The sequence below is a fragment of the Phaethon lepturus genome, unplaced genomic scaffold (assembly GCF_000687285.1).
Source record: "Phaethon lepturus isolate BGI_N335 unplaced genomic scaffold, ASM68728v1 scaffold7149, whole genome shotgun sequence".
NCBI classification, from domain to species: Eukaryota; Metazoa; Chordata; class Aves; order Phaethontiformes; family Phaethontidae; genus Phaethon; species Phaethon lepturus.
Window position 1 is genome coordinate 718 of NW_010562751.1, and position 23,511 is coordinate 24,228.

The following is a 23,511-nucleotide window of genomic DNA, read 5'->3' on the forward strand; positions in this document are numbered from 1 at the left end:
CAGCAGACTTCCCTTGCCAAAACCCCTGCAGTATTTTCCAAAGGGGTTGTCATTGGGGCACAATGGACAGAAAAGGAAAATAAAAAAGGCTGGAAGAGAGAATATAAAAGTATGTGAACTATTATAAGAATAAGTAAGGCCTATATTGCAACTTGTCTTTGCCATTGGCCAGAGGTAACTGCAAAGGAATAGTATCGCACTGAGATAGTGAAGATCCAACTAAATGAAGCTCCTGCACTTGGGAAAGATTGCAGAAATAATAGAGAACAGCCAAACATAGCAATGATGTTTAATTCATTAAAGTGCTATGCACAGCTGGTTTGAAGTTCTCACTGTAGATATTAAAGGATTTACAGATGGTGTTGAAGTCCTAAACTTTTCTGTAAAGCGTGATTGTATCATAGTTCAATTTTTAATAAATAATGAACACATTATTATAGTTCTCTTAGTAGTCTGAAAAAAACAAACCTCTTTATAAACATGAGTTATGACAGTGTGCAACACATACTCTTTTAAAATATCTATCATTATCTATTTATCCTTCATATTTTCATAGATTTCAAGCTCTAAGAGGAGTTATCTTGTCATTTGATTACACAAACAAGTTTCATCCAAGTTATTCATGTTGAACCCAATAACTGTAGTTAAGTTAGTTTGTCAGCCTCAGAAGACACCGACTTTCAACCCAAGTTTCAGATCATGGAGAGGTAGGGATGCAAGATGCTCAGAAAACACAAGCAGATGTAGAAGGAAGTGGAAAAAACACCTATATACACTGAAAACTAAAGGCAGTTGTCAACTGCAGTTGGGATCAACTGGCAGTAACAGCATTAATTCAGAGATGGTTCTCTGATACTGTAATAAATCAAAGAGAATTTGATTCAGATTGATCTCTAAAACTCCTGCTTCACTCTGACTAGAGCCACATCATCTGACTTTCATGATCCAAGCTGCACATCAGGGGCAACGGTGTCTGGGAGGAACAGCACATGTGCATGTTATTGCATCCTGCAAACCACGTTAGGTATGAAATAGCAATGTTAAGACTGTAGCTGTTGCATAATTGAGCATATTTTACTGTTTTGTCTACAATTTTTGTTTAAGGTATTTGCTTTCTAATAGCTTAAAAGAAGGAATCCCAATTCTGCTTATTCTGTTTTCTTTGGTTACAACAGGAATAAGCAAAACAAGCAGATAGTTTCATTTCAGTTAGTAAATGACAGTGAAAAAATGTCTTTTTGCACAAAACACTAGGTAAGTCAGGGTATATATTTTTACCACTGTGTACTGAAGTGTTAATACTTTAGCGTTAAGCATGTGTTATTCCTATAGAATACAAGGGGAGAGTTAACCACTTTCATGTCTCATATAAACTACTACTTATCAACGAAACATGCTTACAATGCAATGAAAAAGATACGTTTTGTCCAGGATATCAACATGCAGTTGCTATGTTTGGTAACTTTGTCAAATTTCTATTATTAAACACTTGTCACTAGAGATATTTATGCTGCCAAAAAAAACATCTAGGAGGAAAAGTGTGGTCTAGAGATATTTTTTTTTCTTTCTTCTTATTCTAGGAGGAAGGGAAGGCTTTTTGTTCAATTCAATATAATTACACACCCACAGGTAAAAAATTATACTTGAGAGTCTTCATTCCAAAAATAGGGAATTTTAGAAATGTGTAGCAACTAAAACTAAATTTTAGAGTGGAATTCTCAACGTAACTTCAACTAGAGCTGTCATTAGTGTGCTGGTTATCATACCACATTACCAGAGATACTCCAATTATCTCTCTTGAATGAATGTCTCTAAACCAGCTAGGTATAACTCAGACACATTTCTAGTGAGCCATAGGCAAATCTCATTAGTCTCTAATACTGGTAGAGATAATGAGTAGCCCAGATTCATGCAGCATATTGCCTTGCACAAAATGTTTTATTTTGGGCCATAATGTGACTAGACATAAATCAGAAGTGTATGAATGCACAGAGGCCCATTTTTGGATTTGCACCTTTCTTCTAACAAGTATTAAAAACAATTCTGAATTGTAAGTGCCATTATTTTAATGCAAAGTGCACATTTACAGCAGAGGAGCTGACATAGTTAATGTAAACAAAATTTATACTGCAAAAAAAGCCAAACTTTTCAAAAGGACTGACTAAATATAATTAAATAAGCTATGTTGCTTTTCAGAAGTTATCTGACTTTAAGTGCAAATAACAACACACCAGAGAACGCAGGTTGTTTCTTAACATATCCTGCTGACTAAGAATTGTGGCAGAAGAAAGGATAACTGTTTTATCAGAATAGTGAGATTTTCCTCCCTCCTTCCACAATTTATCTTCAAAAAAGTCTCCTGCCGTTATCAGTTTGCGAGAATCAGAAAGCATATGAAAATCCCCTAGCCTTCAGTTTATCCTGGTCCTGATATTGCTCATCCAGTATCATGGATTAAAACGGACAGACCGAATCACTGTTCTTAGGTTGTCTGATTAAAGGTGAATCCCCAAAACCGCAAAGGCCCTGGTGAGGATCGGAGGAGCAATTTCAGGTGCAGCAACCTGAGTGACCAAACCATTGAAAAGGGGCTCATGAGATCGTCTGTCCCCCCAGGCCACCAGAGAGAGCTGCCATACCCTGAGCCCGGGTGTGAAACCTGCCAAGATGAGCCAACGAATGAAACTGTCCCCTGAGCGTCACGCAAGCTGAAGGGGAGGTTGCCTACAAGGGTCGGACTTGTTATGGGGTGCAGGGAGGAGATGACTTGGGGGGACTGTGTAGAACTTTGTTTGCGATGTTTTAAGGAGTTACGGGAATGTGTGAAAAACTATGGGGTATTCAGGGAAAGGAGCAAAGGTGGGGAAACAGAGGGGTCAAAGTGGACCGGGGAGGAAGAAGCATGGGACAATAGAGGGTTGTCTGAGTGTGGAGACTTAGCTGATCAGTGCGGTCATCTCACTGAGCCCTGTGTTTGATCTCTGCAGTTTAAGCTATATTCTTCTGAAATCCTATTTCTATCTACCCTCTTTGTGGGTGTACTCTATTCTGAGTGTGCGTGTGCGATCACTAGTGAGTTTCCAGCCCAGAGATGATGAGCAGCATAAGAAACTTGAGGACCTGCAGAGAGAGTGAGTGAGACCCTTGACCCTCAGGGGTTTGTGGGTGCAGGTATCGTGAGTTGGACCAGCTCTGGGGCCAGTCGCTGTGCAGGTGTCTGGGAGAGCCCCACATTGCCTGCGCACGTACCTCACTAATGGGCTTCGATCCTGAGCAGCCCATGGGCCATCCGTGCCATTCACATTCCTGTGAGCACCAGTGGAAGTGCTGTGGGGGTGTGTGTGCGCACCCAAGTGCATGCCTACGGGACATCAACGCTTGGCCTTGTGCTGGCTGGACTTGAGGACAGGGAGTCACAACATCCTCCCACCTATTGGGCTAATACTAGACAAATCCATCTGGGTCCTGCTGCCGTTCAGATGTGACCGCCTCTAACACTGTAAACAGGCAGATTGTATTTTGTGCAAGAGAAATCCTGTCCAACGTTTTCACTTTGTTTTGTTTATGATAGGGTCACATGGAGGTCGGCAGGACCTGAAGCTGTCCACACTGAATACCAGAACTGTGAGGAAAAAAAGGAGATAAAGCCTGTGTAGCTACTTCAGGACAGGGGAAGAAGGGGAGGAAAAAACCTGAGTAGAAATAGATTTTCCTATTCTCAGTTCTAATATAAACATTCTTATGGACTCTTTTCTTCTGTATTTTCCCACATTTATTTCTCCTGCTATATCCTATCAAGAGTGGCCCTTGAAGTTTATGTATTAATGTGTCGTTGAGAACTTCACAGGCATTTTTACACAGGAGAGTTATTAATTCATATAATTCCTATGAGAAAGTAAGCATTTTGAACACTCTGTAAATACAGAGGCATTACTTTTTGTTTCCTTTACCAAAAAAAAACCCCTACAAAGAAACACATCTGAAAAGGCCTCTTCCATAGACAAAACAGACACCGGAGAAGCCTGCAGATGAGGAAGGGGTAGAAACTGAAGATGAGGCAGGGTGGAAACTGCTATGAAAATCGGAGCGCTGGGGGGTCTGGACAAACTAAGGACAAGGACATTGCATTCAGGAAAGTGGAAAACAGAAGAGACTTTAAACATGCCAGAATTGAAAAGCAGAAATAGGTGGCAAATAAACGGTAACATCATCTCCAAAGCCACTCACAGATTTGAAGTTTTTGTGATTTTAAGTTATTCACTGCAATGTGTAGATAAGCAAATAAGCAGCCAACCTGATGCAGAGCACCAACAATTTTTCGTGCTTCTTGGTAGACTGTCTCAGCTGTCCAGTGGCCGTTGATCTTTTTGAGGGCTCTGGCCAGGCGATTGTGCTCTCTCAGCCACAGCGTGTGCATAGCTGCCAGAGACGTGACCTCACTGGATCGGCTGTCCCCGGCCATGAAGCATTCAATTCTCTCATCTCTACTTGCGTTGGAGTCCTGTGCACAAGGTGATGGGATCCAGTCTGTAAAAGGTAGATATTCCCGGTGGTTATCATGATATTTCATGTTTACTCTAAGAAGGCCTTCTTCACTTGTTAAATTCCTCAGCTTGTTTTCAGTGGCAGGGGTACTGCCATAGACGGTAGAAGCATCAAGGAAAGAGGTTAAGCCATTGATTTGTTGTCTTGGATTTAGTGCTGATAGGTTTCCAAAGAGAATACCATGATCACCAGTGCCGCATGCAGGAGATGAGCGGTAGAAGGGCAGGCAATCCAAACTTGCAGCTAATGTATCATTGGTGGTCAACTGCATAAAAAAAAAAGGGGGTATTTTCTGAGATGAAGGCAACAGTTGTGGCTATTGAATTAAGGCTTGTGTAAATATTTCCATCCTCTGTCTCAGTTTTCAGGTGTTCAGTTCTCATCTACTGGAATGACATATTCTAAGCCTATAGAGATTGCTTTGCTTACCATCAGATTTAAGCAGAAAGATTATTCAACCATTTTAAAGCAAAGACGGAAATAAACCCCAAAACCTTTACTCTGTCATAAGAGCGAGCTGATGATGTAACCTCTTTTGCATAGTTCTACACCTAAATTAGTCTGCTTCACAATCAAAATTAATCACAAAATGTATGACAGTGAAAAGACATGAACATCTGGTGAAATTATGTTCCACTAAACACCAAGTGAAACAGCAAGTTTACACGTATACGTGAAAATGTAATGAAGAGTTTCAATGTCTGCAGCAGCACGCTATAAAAGCTTTGTTTCTATACTTAATTTTAATCCATTTTCCTAACTAAAAAAAGCATCTGTAATTACTCACTTTCTGCTTTCTGCCAGTCCCCCGCAACCCTTCTCCCACATTATTTTACAGCGACGGGGTGTCTTACAAGTATTGAATCCTAACTGTCTTTGTAAAAAGCAAAGGCTGCACATATCCCTTGCCAAATGAAAGACTTCCCAGTCCTTTGTCGGTTTGACCCACCCACAGTCGAGAGACCCAGGTCAAATGGTGATCCAGCATTTATGTGCTAGTCAGCATGGAAATAGTCTGAACCTGCCTGTTGCTCGCTCAGCTATTCCAAATATCGGTAAAGGGCTTGAGAGAGCCATGTGGCAATTATCAAATGACATCTTGGGGTACAGGTAAGAGTATTAGGAGATAATAAGCTAGAAGTTTTGTCACCGGAGAGCACTGAAAATGGTATGTAAATAACTTAACAGATGTGGGGAGGGCAGCTGAGATGTTGGAGGAGGAGAGAAAGGAAGAGAGGTTTTATTCGCATTGTAGGATATCCCAGAGCATCAATTCTATTTCAAAGAACAGAGTTCACCACTAAACCAAAAAGTTCCATGTTTCAAAATTACTGAAATTTCTCTGTGTTGTCTAATGAAGATTTGGCTTTACCAACTCTCTTTTTCTGAAAAACACATTATTTCCAAATTCTAACAGCACTGCATCATGCACCAACAATGAGCCATAACAGCCTGTCTGTTCCAAGAGTTTAAAAAAGATTAACCTCAATTAAAAAAGTTATCATAATCATGGAGTCTGAGTTTCAGGAAATATAAATCTAGGGTTTTCTTATCAATTAATCAACATGAAGTAGGTAGAGGTAACACTTAATAAAGCTGTAGAAATATACCAGAAAAAATAATCTTTCAAAATTTGACTAGGAGAAAATAAGTGTTTTGTACAAACACCTGAGCTAACCCTTCTTGTTTGCATCCTGTCTGATTGCTTTTCATTTTTCAAAACTCTCTGGCAGAAGACAGTGAATACTGCAGATGTTATGTAAAAAGATGTAATTTCTTCTTCATTCTTCTAATAATATAGAGGTCAGTCTGTGAAGGTAGAATAGTCATTTAATTGGGGGTAAAAGTAACAGAGCAACTTCAGAATGGAATTCAATAGCTGCATATAACAACATAGTTACTTCATTTATTATACAAAGTAAAATTTTCTTACTACTGAAAACCCATGTCAGTAGGGATTGATACCAATAAAACATTTAATTTAAGAAAGGGTTTTGTTTCTTTTTCAAGTTTTTCTTAGTAAAGAAATTCTACAAATATTTTTTCAATACCTAGGTTTTAGCAAATCAAAGTAGGTTAATTTTGAAGGAAATCTGTAATTTCTTTTCCTTTTTCTTTCTTTCACTGGTTGCTGAAATCTGTGATTTCTCTGCCTTGGGTTTTCTATTTAGTATTTGTCTCTATTGTTAAGTCTTTTGTTATTAGTGTGGCTTTTTTTTCCCTTTAGCTGGTAATGCAAGCAGGAAGTTCACCTCATACTACAAATACCTGAACTTGACAGCCACAGCATTGCATGTGTTTGAATGCCTCTAGTTATCAGGAAAACCTGGAAGAATTCAAGTATCATTGGGAAAAAAATGTATGAGAGGCCTTTAAGCTGTTAAACAGCAAGGCTCAGAACAAAACATATCAACAGTGAATGAAGTTCACACTGAATAATCTTTAGTTAACTGCCTCTGCAATTTCAATTCAAACCGTTCTGTGCCCCAGTGGAGAAAAACAGCAGTAATGAACATTAAGGGACTGGGAGAACTGCATAATGCAGTCCTTTCCCTTTTCATGACATAGGCTGTGTGCAAATGAGAGGTTCCTTAAGTTATTATTCAAATGACATAAAAAATAATCTGAGGAAAATAAAAGACCCTTTTCTGCTGAAATGGATACAGAATCACTTTTTTCCCCAAAACTAATGAATAATATTCATATAAATTTTTCCTTTCCTTTGCATAATTCTAGAAGAAAAAACCTCTCAACAAAACCCTCTCTGGCCACAATAGTTTTTCCTAGTATAGCTGCTCATTGATTTAAACTCTTATTATATATGCATGGTCAAACCTGTTTATGGTGAAATTCTTTTATGTGTAGGAAAATGAAAGGCACTAATTGTCTCAGTGTAGCACAATGCCTAAACTGTTACTTCAGTTGAAGTCTTTTTTATTGTGAATTTGTTCTGTGAGAAATGACCTTGTAAAAGGATTTTTGCTGTAGACTTAAAAGCAAACCTAGCTTATGGTCTATGAAAGTGTGCCAATAGGGAAAACATGAATGTTTATTCGTGTACATGAAACTCGGAGAGCAATCCATGACCCCATCTGACAGTGAACTGCTCCCTCTGAAATACAGAAGAAAAAGGCAGGCGCTTGCTTTTCTGGTTGTTGAGCGTGCACAGACTGATCCATTTGTAGTTGAGACAGTAACCTGTCATGTTACATGTCACCTTTTGCAAATCACCTCACTTCTCTGTGCCTCTGTTTCTTTTCCAACTTTTTGTATCTGAACTGTCTGAAAACTTTTCAGGATTGTATCTTACTACGTGTATGTGCCATGTGTAACTTATTGTCAGCAACGTAATTAATATGGCGTAAAGTCAGTAGCTCTCCTATGAAAGTCTTTCTAATGCCTCATCACGTCTCAGCCCTAACCTGAAATAATCATCTGAGGAATGACAGGTTATCTCCACAACCCTGTTAGATGTGTCAGGCTGCTGTAAAAGAAGTATAAACTAATGCTAGTGGTGTTTTTTTTTTTTTTTTTCATGTTATGGGATCTTGAAAAAATACAGAAAAAGAATGTTAAGGCTCTACCAGAAGCTACAAGCTCGATGTGAGAATCACTGTGAAACTCTATAGCCTTTATTGTGAAAATGTCCAGAACAGAAAATCGTAACGGTTCCTGCTAGCCTACGAATCACTTACCTACATTTGTTATTAATATTAACGTACTACCACAGTTTTCAATCCTTCACTGACTTGCCCTGACTGAGAACATTTTCCAGACAGCTTCCCTAACCTCACAGTCAGGAGCTTCCTCCCCCGGTGAAATCCCCGGAGAGGACGTGCAGCTGGAAGCATTGTTGTCCTTTTCCGTGGGTGGGTTCTCCCTTGGGTGCCGCTGTTCTTGGAACACAGCAAGACTGCAAACTGCATCCTCCGTGTTTGTTGGGTAATATGCTATTGGTTTCACTGTCTTTGGAAACCAGCCACAGTTTCTTCATAGAAAATGTGAACATATAAAGTTAACTGGGGCAGTTTTCCCAATATTTAATGGGTGGACATTAGCTTTAGTTAAGATTTCAGGAAGAAGATCTTTCTGGGGGTAAGAGCATTTTGTTTCAGTGTTCAGAAAATAGTCCCTCTGGTCACACTAATAACTACAACCCCCCTCCGTTTTCTTTTAAAAAACCAGTGTCTATTCTTTGCCTTTGACCGAAACAGTCACAAAATACTAGACATATAATAAAAGCAAAAGTACAACCCTCTTCATAACTGTCTCTCTAAACTGTGAATTACAGAATAATAACAAAATGGAGCTGAAAAATTCATGGGACTGTGATCATGTAATGAATCTACAAGTTGGGAAACTTATCTAATACTTACAGGGTTGTGCCTGAATTTCTTTGTATGTTCCCCTGCCTTGTCCATTCTGAGTATCAGGGACTAAATCCCAACAGTATCCATGGATATGCCTTGACCCCATTCCCCTGCTAGGCTACACTGCTGAGCAGGAGCAGCTCCTAGGCTACATTCAGTGCTAGATTTAGTACAGGCACATGTAACTTGCCGTCGAGTGTGCGTCCTTGAAACACGGTCTGTGATGAATCTCTGCACAGCTCCGAGGTAGAAATCTGAAATATGTCCCTTGTTTAGAGCACTGAAGGATGCACTTGTGGGTCTATGCCATGGTAATCTGTGCAGCTTCTTTCTCTCTGCACTGTAATGCTGCTTTCACATGAATAATGTCAGCCTTGGAGTCGTTTTTTGAAGGTCCCTTAAATTGCCTCTTTTTTAAGCAGATGGCATTTCTAGGCTTGAACTAGTCAGGGTGCAGTGATTAGACTTCTGTGGTCCCTGTGATCCACATTTGATTCAAGTTATGGGCAACAGTATGAGTCTGTTCTCAATTTAAAAATCTATTTAGTAATAAAAAAAAGTGTGCGTTTTGCACTTAAAGATCAACACTAATTGTGCCGTTTCAAAGATTATGTCATACACACAAAACATGAGCTTTTGAAGACTTTCGCGGTTTTATATCTACAGCAAACTGACTTTTTAAAAATGAGAGTCTATACATAGACACATTATGTCATGTGGTGGAGATGCACTCCACCTCCTTCATCACGTCATGTGAAGCACTGCTGGTCTGGGACTGGACTTGTGCCCCAGCCTTTCCTAATAAGACTTTGGGAATGGGAACATTTCTAAGGCTATTACTTAACAGCATAAACAGAATAAATAATTTCTTGTCTCAGATAGAAATTTGAGACACAGTAAACTAGAATTTTTGTCAGAACTATGGAAGACTCGCTGTAATTAGGGCTGTTGTGACTAAACCAGGTTAGCCACTTAGTGTCCTGAGAATGTGATTCTTTAAGAAGCCTGTGCTCTTTCTGAATGCTCTCAAGCTTGTTTGCAAGCTTTCAAAAGTCCATATCTCCTGCGTGAGAGTGACTAGATCTACCTGCCTGTGGTAAAATTGCAGGCAGTCATTAATTTCACTTAGCCCTCCCTGTGTTTTAGATTCTCTCACCAAATGGAAGATGAGCCATCTTTCAACACAGGACCTGATTCGCTTCCCATTACTGTTAGCTGAATATTTTCCTTTATGTTTAATGGATGTGGAATGAGGCACTTAAGGCAAAAGGAGACTGTGGCATCATTATCAGTTATGGTTTGTTGAGGGGAGAAGAGTTTTCTATTCTGATGGAACTTATTCCCTACGTTGGCTTCAGTGCACAGAGAAGCTGGTCAGTAATCAAGTAATTTAGGTTGCTCTGGACAGAGATGGAGGCATCAGTCCAAGGGCTGTAATAAGTGGCATGAGGAGAAGGAAAGGATGAGAGAAACAAAAAAAGTGGTTTGACTTTGCTATTTAATTTTTTGAATGAAAGAATGACTCTACTTTTAAATTAATCAGACAAGAATACAGGATCCTATATTTATACTACCTTATGTTTCTTCTAACCCTCTAACAAGCTTTGAATTCGAGTTTTCCATCTACTCAAAGCAAAGAGGTGACGTATGTAGAGGTTTCAGCAACTCCCTGAAAATCATTTTGTACATAACTCTGAAAAGATAGCTCTCTTCAACAGTTTGCATTAATCGCTGGAAATATCTTTGCTTTCACTGAGTAAAGTTTAAAATCCTTCCACTTTATCTGGCTGGCAATTTAAAAACAGAATTATTTATGACTACATCCTTATTTTCCCCAATAGACCTCAAAACCTTGAAGCATGAAAACAATAACATTTGGGGGGACTAATAAGGTTTCTCTGCAACGTAAATCTGAGAGGTAGAAATATTTTATATTTATGCTAAGTATCTTAGCTATGGTATGTTATCTCTACAAAAGATTTTAAATATATGCCTCTTTCATTTAATAGTTGCATTTAGTTTCAATTTTTTTATCACTGCTCAAATATTTCTGGATGATCTATCAGTTTTCTTTATAATTATTTCAGTGTATGTTTATCACTAATGTGCTTTATTTTACTGACCTGTTTAGAGCCTGGAATTTCTCTTGAAGAAATTAATTTAAAATCTTACCTTTATTGGAAAACATGGATTTTGTTTTTCACATGTCATCTGGCACTCCATTCCAGTTAGGAAGGTGGTTCTACTTGTGCTCTGGGGTGTGAATGCAATGTCGTGGTCTATGTACTGTCCCCACACCATAATAATATCAGAATATAGGTTGTCTTCAGTAACAGCTTCATTAGATGTGTGAATAATTTTTCTTGTCACTTCACGAACCTGGAAGAGAACTGATTTACTTTGAGTACCAAGTAGTATTTACTTCTCATAAATTGATAAAACACTAAAAAGCAGGGGGAACGGTGATCATAGAATCATAGAATCAAAGATTAGTTTGGGTAGGAAGGGACCTTTAAAGGTCATCTAGTCCAAAGCCCCTTTGGGATATCTTCAACTAGATCAGGTTTCTCACAGCCCCATCCAACCTGACCTGGAATGTTGCCAGGGATGGGGCATCCACCAACTCTCTGGGCAACCTGGGAAAGTGTTTCACCACCCTCATGGTGAAAAATTTCTTCCTTATATCTAGTCTTAATTTATGCTCTTGTAGTTCAAAACCATTACCCCTTGTCCTATCGCAAGAGGTCCTGCTAAAAAGTCTGTCCCCATCTTTCTTACAAGCTCCCTTGAAGTACCAGAACGCTGCAAGAAGGTCTCCCCGAAGCCTTCTCTTCTTCAGGCTGAACAACCCCATCTCTCTCAGCCTGTCCTCACAGCAGAGCTGTTCCTTCCCTCTGATCATTGTTGTGGCCCTCCTCTGGACCCGCTCCAACAGGTCCATGTCTTTCCTGTGCTGAGGGCTCCAGAGCTGGCAGGAGGACTCCAGGTGGGGTCTCACCAGAGCGGAGTAGAGAGGCTAAACTAAAAAGTTAATTTTTTTCCCTTACAGTACTTTATGTTGTGGAGTATTTTTAACAGTTTACTTAAAAACAAAACCAAACAAAAACCACAATAACAAAAAATCCAACCTCTGATGGACTCCTATGTCTGTTCAGGAGCTGAGATACTCATGCCACAGGCAGATTAAAAGATATTTCAGCTGAATTTTTCTATGTATTTCCCAAATGAGCAGTGTATCTTTGATCTGTTCTTTCCCACAGAATTTTGAAAACCACACTTTTCTTTTAGACTGTCTAAAAGTTTTCTTTCTATTTATTCTGTTTTCTTCTCCTTTAACAAATGGATTCTGTTTGCTGGGCAACCTCAAGTCACTGTGGATACACAGAGGCTCTGGGCAGCTCCATACATATATGGAGCAGCTTATGCAGCCCAGGAGACAAGCTGTATTGCAAATACATAGTAGTTTAAAGCTCTTCTTCATTTTCCCAGGCAGGGAGAAGACAAAACGTGTTTTTGACATGCTTCTGTGAAAGCTGCATAGAGATACAGTTGCTTTGAGAGGAGACATATATGCTACATGTCCAGCCTATACTAATAACCAAGTACATTAGAGCAAAATCAGCAGTCAGTTTATGATGATTAATGTACCATTATTATTCACAGATTCCTTCCTCATGCTGTAAAATATTCCCTCGCATACAGCAGCTGCCTTAGAAGCCAAGCAATTGAAAGGGCAAGATATAAAATAGAGTCACAGAGTCTGTAATAAATATAAGGGCTATATAATGATTGTATAAGGCAGGTGCAGTTAAATAGAATTGGTAAGGACAGGAGGCAACATGGGTCTTGTTAGGAACATCAAGCTTTATATTGAAATAGCCAAGAGGAGAGATACTTAGAGCTCATCAGGAATACAAGTCTTTATATCAGTATTTTAATAGCTTTGGTGGCCACAAAGCACAAACTTTTTTCTTGCCATTAGTAGGATTTTCTTATTACTGTTAACTTGCACAGCTATGCTTGTGTTCTAATATTGCTTTATAGTAATCCTTACACTTATCCCTCACCTTCACATAATTTGCATGTTGCTTTTTAAAGAATATAGTTGGATAGCTAAAGGTACAAAAGAAGACAATTATGTAAATGAGGAAAACCATCTATGGCACTAGTTTTATCCTATCTTACTTCAAAATAAAGCAGAGAACCTTCCTCATGAGCATATATGATCAGATTTGGTGTAATCATGTAGTTTTGTTTTAGGGTGTTTTACTTCACAAGCATGTACACTAATGAATGTAGAAAAAAACAGTTTGTACCATCTACTGGAAATTTACCTGTGTAAATGTCAGGTTTTCGTCTTCAAGCGTTAAATTGTGCAGCTTAGAGACAATGTTATTTAATTAATAACATGAGTTACAGGTGACATTAACACTAAATTCTCTTGCTCATCCTTATTAAACACACAGTGGTTAAAATAGCCAGATTGTGAGTCCATTAAAAGTCAGGTTTCCAAGCAATGATGACAAAACAGAAATAGTAAATCCAGCCCAAATCATTGCATACTGCACTGGGGAATTTTTCACTCAGTCCTCTATGCAAATATTTTGTGTTCAAACTTCCCTCTACAGTAGCTCTGCTATTTTTTAATGATATGAGCTGCTAAAGCCCATAAATATTGCAATGCCTTCCTAGTTCAGGAACTTGGGCTAGCTAAAAAATGAAGTTATGATTTGACAGTAATACTTACTTAGTTAAAGTATGCTAACCTAGGAGAAATGGTATCCATGCTTACACACATAACCATGATAGCGCATCTATGGGCTTTATATTTATTTAGTTAACACCCAACCCTGTTTACCCTCTCTTCCTCCCCTGAATAAAGGCATTATTATTGAAACAGAGAATCATACAATCCCTGGAAAGTCTAGGCTGGAAGGAAACTCTGGAGACCACATGGTTCAGCTTCTGTTGAAAGCAGGGATTAGGTTATTCAGAGCCCCATCAAGCCAGGTCCTGGGTATTTCCCTCGAGGGATATTCCAGCAGTTGTCTAGGCAGACCATTGCAGCATTTAGTTGTTCTCACAACATATTCTTTTTCTTGTATCAAGACAAAATTTCCCCTGGAGCAACTCGTGATCATTGCCTCTTTCATTCCCTGTCAGTGTCAACCCTTGTGAAGACTTCCCTCATCCCTGTAATGGCCTTTTCAGCATGGGAGGGCTGTGGTTATGTCCACCATTCACCACCTTGTCTCTAGGCTAAGCAATCATCACCCTGGGTCTGCTGGCTGCCCTGCGCCTGGTGGGAGCCAGGCCAGGCACACGGTTGGCTCAGGGCCTGCCTGCTCTCCACCAAGGTCCTTTTCGGCAGAGTTGTCCCCCAGGCAGTCAGTGCCCCCCTGCACTGCTCCTTGGCCTTACCCCAGCCCAGGCGCAGGGAACCTCTCACAATCTGGCTGACTGAACTTATGCTTTAGCAAAGCTAGCAGCTCCTTAACTGAACTCAACGGCTCCTTCGCTATTTGATTTACGGATGCAAATGGAGGTCTGTGGTGGCAAGTATGGTTACAGCCCAGTGTAGGCGTTTCAGGTGATCTTGTGGTGCACTTTCTAACCAAGGGTAGCTGGACTCCATTGTATAGGACGCTGGGATCCCATCCTCGAGGTTGGTTGAGTCCATCTTCATAGGCTGGTGGAAGCCACCTTGCCAAGGCAGTGTTGGATGCTCCCCACCTAGGATGTTCCCTGGGAAAAGAAAAAAGCAAAACCCAAAAAACCAATATCAGCAAAACAAAAAAATCCTGCACCTCTGAATATATTATGAATATAAAAGATTTATATATTTGCTAATAAATTTCTAATATTTTTATAAAATAATCTGAATATAAAATAATCATCAACCACAGAGCAATATTACATTGCAGTAAGATGTTCAAGTAATGAACTTTGAAAAGGCATCAGATACTGGTTTTCATGTATGCCAACACCAGTTGGACTCAAAAGGAAAATAAAGAAAAATTAAATCATTAATGAAATATTACTATCTTATTTGTGTTTATAATGTAAGTTGGTTACCTTTTGACATCTTTGGAATACTTGCCCCAGTGGTGATTTCCTACGAGTGTCCTCATTCCCCATAAATTCAGATACACTCTTAAGTGCCTTTGCTGGCATCTTTTAAAAGATGTTTGTTTAGAGAAATTAGTTAGGAAATCAAGATTTAGGAAAATATAAAGAAATACCTAGAATATATATAAAGAAACCCTAGAATACAGTTGAAGAAAGTTTAAAAGAATAATGGATACTAGTCATACAGAAGTAATCGTTTAGCAAGACCCAAGGAGAAAGGAATGAGGAAAGGAGAACGATGGATGAAGTTGCTGAATTCAGTGGCAGTGATCCCTCTGGTTGCATCCATACTAATTACTTGGGTAGAGCTTTGGGAGGGCCTGTACATAAGCCCAAGCACTGGTATGCATGTAACTGTGCTTTTAAGTAGCTAACGCTAACTCCAGTGTGGTTTTGGCTCACGCCAGCTAGCATTGCTCTGAATGACTCCTGGCTGGGCACACCTTGGGATTAGTGCATGCCAGTTTGCCATCCTGCAGCCAACATGCTACATTTTTCCTAAGAGAATATTTTTATGGGTTTTTTGTTTGTTTGTTTTTTTAACATCACCTGTTCAATATATTTCATAATTGTTACAATATAGAGACATAAAAAGAAGAAATAAAATTTTTGCAATGTAGCCAGTTGACCAAAATTGTAAAGTAAGCCACAAAGAACCAGACATGTTCCCAGACAGTTAGTAGAACTACATGGTGTTAAAACATACATTTATATGTCCATTGGGACTCTAAAGAGGGAACAATTATTTTATTAATACTTCATTGATCTCCGGCACACTGAAGTGGCTCAATTTGCCAAGCTATATGGTACAGTAATATACTTAATTATCCACAATAATTCACACTTGAAGGTTGAAGTATGCTTTAATAAAGCATTCAAATTAGTTACAGTTGATTTGCCTTTATTGAAATTGCATAAAATACTGCACATAGTGTAGTGCTATTTCACTCAATTAAAAATAATGAAATGTTAATTTAACTGCTTAACAAGTGATTTTTCTCCTGATTGCTTTTATATTTCAGCAGATCACTGGAATGCTACTTTAGTAAAACCCTTCTCACATGTCTTTTTACTATTACATTAAACATGTTAATGTCTTGGAATCATGCTTGAGTTAAAAAGGTTTTTATCCAGGGCAGCTGAAATAATGAGATTTTGGTACTATACAGCTTTATAGAGCAGTCAAATTTGATTACTATACATTCTGTTTATGGGAAGTGGGACTTTTCATTCACTTGTGAAATACTGAAATTGCACATTTTAGATTTTGTTTTGGCTCTCTTAGAAGGAACCTGGGGTTTTAAGATGCAGTTCACTATGCAGATTTATGGTTTTTCAATATTATTTTAATGTCCTGCCTGGTTTCAGGTAGAAAGAATGAATGCCATATGGCAATTTAATAATTGGATTTTGTCATGTTTTACATCACTCTGCACTACCATGGACATAACTTCTGGCAAACATGGAAAACTTCTGAAACATAAACCTGCCACTAAACTGAACACTTAGCTTGTGTGGAAGTGAAGCAGCTATCCTTTAGGAAGCATCTCAATTCCTTCTTATAGTCAATGGATTCAGTAGGAACTGCTCATTCTTTCCACCCTGTGAGCCATATGCATACCCCTAACTCTGACGGTATTAGAGCTTCACACTAAGCACCAGGTCCTTACCTGATTAAATGGTTAATGACACAGCAATGAAATAGAAATGCTGTAGATAAAATTCCACCCAGCTGGCCAAATATGAGCCATAGAAAATGTAATCTAGTCATCTAGCACCTGTCCATCAAGCCAGACAGACAGATAACTCCTGGTGCCATCCTGTCATCCCAATCCTCTCTCACTGTTAGGAACAGCCAAAGCTGCAGCCTTGCAGTAGACGTATAACTACCTCAGAAAGCTAAGATTAGGTGAGGTTAATTGGACTGTGGGGTTATATTTCTTTAGTTCCTGTAATTCCTTCACCTTTGAATCCCTCTCATTGCACTATACACTAAAATCTACACAGACCAATGCTAGTTAGTCGGGAAAAAAATGGGAAAAAAAGCGCAGCTATTTAGATGTGCGTCTCCTTATTCGTCATTTAAAAATAATGTTGTAAATTTATTTTGCTTATTATCCACACATATGTCTTCAGACAGAAAGAAAAGTAAGATCTGTCGATATGTGTTACTGGTAAATGTAGATAATGACACTGATGGGAATGTCTGATGGCATGTTGATAATCTCTGTAGAAGGTCATGTTTATACTCTTCTGTTATGTCTTTGTTCTAGGAAGTTCACATTAAAACAGAATAATCTCAGTGTCGTGGAATAAATACTTTGTAATCTATCTGATTTGTTCCAAATATGCAAATTGATTGGGTAAAACATCTGTAAAGAAATTCCATGTTCACTTTTAAATCTAAATAGATTTTTCTTATAGGTAAACAATTAATTCTGCTGTTAATTTTGTTTTTAAATTTCACCTATGAAATGCAGCATTTACTGATCTACAGCACAGCTGCACATTCCTACTGGGTGACTAAAATTACAGATAGGTCCTAATATATTTTCTGCTTGAAAGTGACAGCTGTAAAGCAAGGAACAGTACGGACTGGGTCTTTGTTTAATTTTTGAAATCTTTAAAGCCGGCTTATGTTGTAGAATATGCTGTTTACATTATAGTATAATGGGCTTTTTAAGCTGATGCATTTCAGTAAACCTTGAGGTATTTCAAGGGGCTCACAAAGTTTCAGACTAAGATCTGACCTGCTGGTTTCAAAGTCTTTGTTTTTCTGCTGCCTTGCACCTTTTACAGATGTTTAGAGCAAAGAGGAAATGGCCTCAAGTTGCACCAGGGGAGGTTTAGGTTGGATATTAGGAAAAATTTCTTCACTGAGAGAGTGGTCAGGCATTGGAACAGGCTGCCCAGGGAGGTGGTGGAGTCACCATCTCTGGAAGTGTTCAAGAAACGGTTTAGGGGACATGGTGGCACTGGATTAATGGTTGGACTTGATGATCTTGAAGGTCCTTTCCAACCTTAGTGATTCTGTGATTCTGTGATTCTGTGAGTCTAAAAGACCACCAAATATGAGTGATGGATTTAGACACTGATTTGGTGCAAGCAAAAAACTATCCAAAGTAGAACACAGAGACTACAGACTAACCAGATACATATTTACTCCACCCAGCTTTGGAAACCAGCTTGAAATGCCTATACACATCCTAGTATTACCAGAGTCACTGAAGAGAAAAAGATGTTTTACCTTACCCAGAGCAGAGTGTGTTTCTCTCCCTCTCTGGAGAGAAAGACTACAGCAGCCATGTCTGCAAATTAGAAGCTTCAGCTATGTGCCTATGTTCAGCTGCATGAATCGTGGCCAAAGTATTCAAGCCCTGATGGAGTTGTCAGTGCAAATATTATACTAGCTGTTAGTTCAAATTCCAAGCAACTCTGCAAGTGCCTGGGGGAAATCATGGATATCCACATAGTTAGATTTGTAACATCGATGCATATCAGGTTGTGTCCTTTCAACAAAGAGCCTATCAGGCATGTTCCTTGCAAATGACTTGTGATGTAGCAAAACAGGTTAGTCTCATAAAAACAGACTGATTGAATAATAAAATTGCAGAATTTTACTGCTGTTCGTTCACCGCGTTGCAGAGTGCCTTAACCTGTGTAATGCTAATGGCCTTCCATTTACAGCTCTGTAGCCCTTCACTTGCAACTTTACAGTCTGCCTTTCAGTTTGTGACCTTGTGCCTAAGTATCCAAAGGCTGCCGAGTATAAATATCATTTACCCTTGTACTCAAAAGGGCTCTCATTCTCGGTTTTACACTTTCATTGCATTGGAGGATTCTGAAAATATAGCTACATCTGTTATGTTGGGTTTTGGGTGAAACAATTACCACATTTATTAGGTAACAAGTAGATAATAGTAGTAAATAATAGTTGTTCAGGTAGCCAATAAGCATGTATTTATATAAATAGGTATATAAAAATAAATGTATTGCCCAGAATTTTCAGTGCTTGCTGAATGTTAAGGTTGTGGGAAAACACAAAAATGAGAATCTAGTTTATTTTCTTTTGCTCCTGGTGAAGTAATTATATTACCCTGCTCAGTATCATTATATCTAATTCAATCAAAAATGAATGCTCGGTTAGAATTCAGTCTATTTAATTTATACAGAAAAAGGCATCTACTGAATCAGTCCTCCCTAAATTTAAAGTTCATTACATAATCTTAGAAGCCTTCATAAGGAGAGCCTGTCTGCAAAAATTAACGTAACAAAGTTTAGATGAAGAGGTTCTTCCCCCAGGAGCTTTCAGAGGCACCTCCTTTAGAGGTACGTTGATGCCAAAGTTAGCTGATTGAGGTCAACACCCACATTTTTCTAGAGAAAATTAAACATAGCTTCTTGAATATAAAGAATAAAAAAGAAGGATTTTTCAGGGCATGATTTTTATCATACATACCTGTTATTGCAGGCACCAGTGATGAGTCGATATTTATTAGCTAAGCAGTTGTTTGGACATTTTGGTGGCAACATATAAGGCAGACATCCAGAAACGTTAGCAATCATAGTGAGAAGATCAGCTGATAAAAGATCTGAAAGGAAGAACCGAAACAAGCCATTTGCTCTACTGCTATATAGCTGCTACAGGAGAAAAGGCTTTATTGTCAGCTATAACTACAGCATCCCCTCTCTTCTTCCTAGGGAAGAGCACTTAGTGAAAAATGCTGCCGGAGGCAGTCCTGGGGACTTAGAGGAGATAGAGGTGAAAGGGAAGAGCTGGTTTTATTATCTGATGCATGGAGAATGAGAAGGAAGGCATCCAGCCATAGCTGAGAACTGAGGTTGACCTGCTCCTTTTCCTCCTCTACTCTTTTCTCTGCTTCCTTCTTTCCCTGCATTGTAGTCACATTGCTTCGCTGGTCATTGTGCTTACAACAAAGATGTAAAAAATGCCATTCAAAACCAGAAGTATATACCAAGGAGGAAAAATGTGGGACTGGAAGATGCAGAAATTTAAAGACACTACAGCTGACCATGTAATTAAGTGTGGAGTGGAAAAGGCTCAGAAATATTAGCTGGATTGGGAGCTAGGTAAAATCAGGGAGCTGTATACCAGCAGACAGCATGTTATTAATATCTTTGTAATATGATCACAGACGGGTCTCCCAGTGAGCATTCTGTTGTCGAGGGACAAAGTCACGTTGTTGTGTAAGCTCCAGAGAGCTGGCACCCCCTCTCACGCACACATGTATGTAAACACGTGTAGCAGGTTGGAGGTAGAAATACACATGAAAGAGGAGCAATATCCTTCCTGAACTCAGAGAACTCTTGCCATGCAAACTGACTGTAGGCATCACATGCTGAAAGAAAATGGTAGAGGTAGCATCTAACTCTTGTCCTTGTCTCCCCACTGGCAACTGCAGGTCACCCAATCCCATCACCTATCTGTTCTGCCCATCCAACTCTAAACTGAGCTGCTTCAATCCATTAATCAAGCCAAAAAAGTAAGCCAGGAAAACAAACAGAAAAAGGTTCAAGAGCCAAATCAGCTTAAAAAAATACTGTGCTGAGCAGCTAGAACCTGTGCAAGGTAGAAGTGAGATCAGAGAGAGAATAAGCTGTCAGACTGACTACGTAACCTTGTCATGTACCAGCCACTCATGTCAAATTTGTGGATACAGCTGTATTTCCATGTTAGTTCAGGTTCAAAGATATACTCAGAGCCCAGTTCCCCAGTTATCTGTGCTGCATATGTATTGACTCACATGGTTTTTTAAAAGTAAATTTAGTTCTTTAATTCATGTAAAACTATGCTTTTTCATGGCACATAGACGGTATAGCATCTATTAATCTTCCATTAAAGCTGTTCCAGTTTTGAAAATTAAAAAGAATTCTGTGTACTTGTTCTATGGTTTAGCAATTTGATTTCTTTTGAAACTGCACCAGCAGAAAAATAATTGTATCTCCATGTGTGCATGTCTGTGTGTATATATATGCACACAAACACACATATAGATATATTTTTAGTTCTACAAATGTTTCATTAATTTAGTAAGCCAGATGTTTCTTCAAATTAAAAAAAAATAAAAATAACTGTGGACCTTTATGTTTGTCTACCGCACTCTAATGCTTCTGTATCTTGAAAAATAATGTCATGTTGTAATACAAGACAGAGAATACAAATTATAGTTCTCCAATTCATGCTGCTCTAAGTGACAGAATTAAATTACAGGAAAAAAAGTGGATGTTTCTGAATTTTTGAGCCTTCCAGACACCAGACAGACATCTTGAAATTCACGTCTAATTAACGGCAAGAATTTTGCTTTACTTAGACAATTATACATCATTGAACTACCTGGACTATCTCTCTCCCTCCATCTAACATAAACAATTAAAATTCAAACAAAGTGGAAATAAATGTGTAACAGCAATGAATTATAAAATTAGTTTTGGAAACAAGAAAGTATTTTCTTAAAACAGAGATATTAAGACCATCAATGTCCAGAGGAATTGTATTTGAAAATTCCAGTGCCATAGAGTGATAGAAATTGTATTATTTTATCTGTGGACTCTAAGCCCCAGAAGCACTAAACCCAAAGTGCTGGGGAAGATAGATATTTCACTGTAAACAAGAAGCTTGCAACACCGTGGATATGCAAGCTGATTTATAGGCAATACAAATATACAGTCATGAGTTCACAGGATGCCAACAGCAAAGTGCTGCTCTCCTCAACTATAGGAACACAGGTCACACTCTAGCAAAGAAAAATGTAAAACAGTGACTACATGAGGTGCTTTTAAGAACAAAAGAGAGGGCACCTTGGCCCCAGGGTGCGGACAAGATATGTACTCCTGCTGAAGGTAAAACAAAAGTGATGCTAACCCAACTTTAATGTAAAAGAAAACATTCAAGAAATCAACAGGGTGTTTTGCCAATGTCAATATACTATATTTACCAGTTGGATGCAATGAACGTTTGCGCTTCTGGCAAACATTCTGTTTCAGTACTTGAATTGACATTTCCATTCGTTCAGCTGCTTGGGAAATATCTTGACTCTCTTGTTCAGGAAATTTTGAGAAAGCCAGCAGCAAGGTAGGAGTTGTTATTCCCTTTCCTTGGATATTTCTAGAATTGAGATAAAATACAGAATGTTTTGTAACATACAACTTTTTATAACGTATTCATAGCTGTGTTTGTTTATGTTGGATGTGTGCTGAGTTTAAGCCATGTTTTAATTGAAGGGTATGCTGGGAAAGCAGAGAGGAAGATTATTTTGTGACCTTGTTCTACAAGAAAAATTATGGAAAGAAATGGGAGACACACCACAGGGTTAAGCTTGTGAGAAGCGGTCAGAATGAAGCAGAAACTGTTGGGATGAACAGATCCTGCTGTACAAAGTGGCTAGAAAGAGCTTGTGCAGGATAATCACAATATAGGACTCCCACTATAGATATGTATAAGTGAGTAGGCTTTGTTTTTACATAACATTTAATATCAAAGACCATCTCAGTCATTACCGGTGGATTCCTGAACGCCTTGGCACCTGGGAGTCAAACAACTGGCCCACAGTCATCTAGATGCTGCCTGCAGTTCATGATAGAGACATGGCTCCTCTCAGAGACTGTCCAAGCACCTGCCTTGTAGTTGTATATGGAGTTTCAGAAATTAGTTTAATAGGACTTCATTAGACGGTTATATGGCTATATATGTTAATTATACAGCCTGGCCGTACATCTAAATTTAAGGAGCTCAGGTTTGATAACTTCCGTAACATAAAGTTGAACACTGAAATATAGGAAAAATCCTTTTACTGTGCAAGTAGCTAAACACTGCAACAGGTTGCCCAGAAAGTTGTGGAATGTCCATCTTTGGAGCTATTGAAAGCCCAACTGGACAGTGCACTGAGCAACCTGCTCTAGCTGACCCTGCTCTGAGCACAGCACTGGCCTAGCTGGTCTCCAGATCTCTCTCAACTATTCTGTGATTTACTGCATGATTTAGTTTTTACTTAGCACGGGCCATCTTAACACTGTCATTTTTATTGGCAGAGGAGTCTTGTGAAAAGTGCATCAGGGAGAACTTCCTTTTTAGCTGGAGACCTCAAGTCCTAAACTGACTCCTACAGCTTAGAAAAAACACTCAAGGTCTATTCCATTCCCAGACATGGTCATAGGTTGCAGACATCCCTGAGGGCTTCTCTGCAGAACAGATTTATTTGGATATGCAATTTTCATGAAAACGTTATGCTGTCATATTCACTTAGGTTTGTTTAAAGCATGAGACAGGTTTAAAATGGAAAGAACAGTTTTGATTTGGGCAAAGCAAACAGTTAAATTTCTATTTGCAAAATTAGAATCATGCTTACACAAAAAACATTAAGAAAGTACAACTCCAAGGGTTTTTCTAGATGCTAAATTTGTCCTTAATTGATCCAAAAGAACCTGATTCTGCTCATTTATTCTTTAT

General features: G+C 38.8%; 1 protein-coding gene across 1 annotated transcript; it reads right to left on the bottom strand.

Annotated features, from left to right (window-relative positions):
- Positions 1-4,294: 4,294 nt before the first annotated feature.
- On the bottom strand, positions 4,295-22,618 carry TPO (thyroid peroxidase; the record flags this gene model as incomplete). Its single annotated transcript, XM_010294381.1, has 6 exons — positions 22,563-22,618; positions 22,001-22,170; positions 19,504-19,636; positions 14,531-14,660; positions 11,088-11,294; positions 4,295-4,810 (listed from the first exon to the last, which is right to left on the bottom strand). Coding segments are annotated over exons 1-6 (1,212 nt in total), but the record flags the coding sequence as incomplete, so codon positions are not given.
- Between the last annotated feature and the right edge of the window lie 893 nt (positions 22,619-23,511).